Source organism: Octopus bimaculoides, chromosome 21 (assembly GCF_001194135.2).
Source record: "Octopus bimaculoides isolate UCB-OBI-ISO-001 chromosome 21, ASM119413v2, whole genome shotgun sequence".
Classification (NCBI taxonomy): domain Eukaryota; kingdom Metazoa; phylum Mollusca; class Cephalopoda; order Octopoda; family Octopodidae; genus Octopus; species Octopus bimaculoides.
The window spans coordinates 143,488-145,674 of record NC_069001.1 but is presented as its reverse complement, the minus strand read 5'-3'; the positions used below and the strand labels follow the sequence as shown (position 1 = coordinate 145,674).

Genomic DNA, 2,187 nt, shown 5'->3' with positions numbered 1-2,187 from the left:
CCCCCCCCCCCTCAACCATTTACATTTGACTCCTGCAAGCATGAAAAAGTGGACATTAAAAATGATGCTGATGATGATGATGATGATGATGATATGTGTGTATTTTTGTTATATTGCAGTCCGACATCATTCACCAGAGTGTTATGGAGTTGATTCACTCCGAAGACAGAGAAGAATTCAAGCGCCAACTGCTGTGGAACTCAAGTCTTCCTCCAGACAAGACTAACCTTACACTGCACGAAATAATGCTTCCTGGTATGATATTTTTCAAGAAACAATTTCATTACTCTACCCCCCCCCCAACTTCTGCCCCCTTTTTTCTTCTTCTTTCTATTACAAATATAACCATCTGATTAAAACGTTTCAATTTTCATTCCATGGTTCCAGATCCAAGTCCAATGAATGTCACACTTTAGGCTTTTCTTCCTTGAATGTCTGCATTAATTATTTCTACAAAAGTTACATTTATTAATAAATACAGGTAGAAAAAAAAATCATTTTCAAAAGGTGAATAAAGCTCCTCTCCACCCCCACCCCTCCCTCTTAACTCCCAAGCATCACTTGGTTGAAAGGGATCTTAGTTTTGGGAGCTGCAGGATCACCTCTCACAAGGGCTGGTGCCACATAAACAGCACCCAGGGCATTCTGTCTGGGTTTCAGCTAAAGCATTATGCACAACTACATACGTATATAGAGATGAAATAAAAAATAAAAAATGCAAAACACTTAGCACCACTCAAAATATTTTTTAAAAAACCCTTTAATTTAGAGAGAGAATATAAACATATCCCCACACAATGAGCTTCAATACGGTCTCTCTATGGATTCACTCACAAGGTTTTGGTTGATCAAGGGTTGTAGCTAACATTTTCCCAAGATTCCATGCAGTGGGACTGAACCTGAACCCACACAGTCTCTAAGTGTAAGCTTCTTAACCACACAGCTATAATGGAAAACAGAAAAAAAATAATGATTCTTTTCTTACAAAATATGTGTCTGGTGGTGATGAGGAGGCACATATTGTTAGAGATTCCATTGTACTCAAATAAATACAGTGTGTGTGTGTGTGTGTCTATCTATCTATCTATATATATATATATCTACAGAGAGAGAGAGAGAGAGAGAGAGAGAATTGATAGATAAATATAGATACATAGTGTGTGTGTGTTATTGATGTACATGTGTTAATATATAATATGCATATCAGTCTCTGCCTATATGTGCATTTACACACACACGTAAACACGTAAACACGTATACACACACACACACACACACACACACACATATGTTCATGCAGAAACATAAGGAAATTATTTTTGTTTAATTTTGTAATACATAAAACTATTTGAAGCAAGTCTCTGCACATGCACGCACACATCTACAAACACCCATTACAACACGCACATACAAACACCAACCAAACACATGTACACATGCACACATCTACACATGCACACATCTACATGCACATATACACACATATATATACACATGTAACTGCCTGAATATCTATGGAGCGTCTGAATCACGTTAAATTAGACTCCAGTTTTCGATGAAATAATTAACCTAGATGTTAAGAACGGCCAAATCTCTTTCAAAGAGTGATTAGTGATTTCCTTGCAAAGCAAAACGAGTTGATTTATTAACGATAAACGTTTCCGTTATTTACATATCCCCTGTGTGTTTAACGAGCAGCATTGAAGTCAACGAGTTTACTTTGCCTAACTCTAATTGCTGCCAACCAGTCTCCGAATTCTTGCTAAGAAACAAATTCAAGACCTTTTTATTTTAAGCACTACCACCGTCTCTGATGACCACCGACCAACACCACCACCACAGTCATAATTACCAACATATGATAGACCTATGGCCTTCTTTCGTCTATATATACTGTACTCCCCACCCAGGGTTTTATGATGAATTTGGTTCAGAACAACGATGGACATCAGTCTTTTGTGTTTAGACATTTTTGTGTATCGGAATTTCCTCCCGTTTTGATTAATATTTCCGTAATTAGTATGGATCCCACCAAAAACGTGTTGTTGTCCTTCTATGTTTAGAGATTCAGTGACTACACCCGCCAGTCTCTTGTGATAAGGTCAGAGTCACTCTCAGTACATACACACACTCACTCACGCACACACATATGTGTGTGTGTGTATATATATATATATATATATATAT

At 37.4% G+C, this 2,187-nt stretch overlaps 1 protein-coding gene across 1 annotated transcript in view; it reads left to right on the top strand.

Annotated features, from left to right (window-relative positions):
- The window catches only part of LOC106867292 (aryl hydrocarbon receptor), a 286,257-nt gene that overhangs the window by 260,114 nt on the left and 23,956 nt on the right, over window positions 1-2,187 (top strand). Inside the window, exon 5 of the mRNA XM_052975386.1 lies at window positions 120-255. Within this exon, the coding sequence (XP_052831346.1) occupies window positions 120-255 (136 nt within the window). The remainder of the gene's footprint in view (window positions 1-119; window positions 256-2,187) is intronic.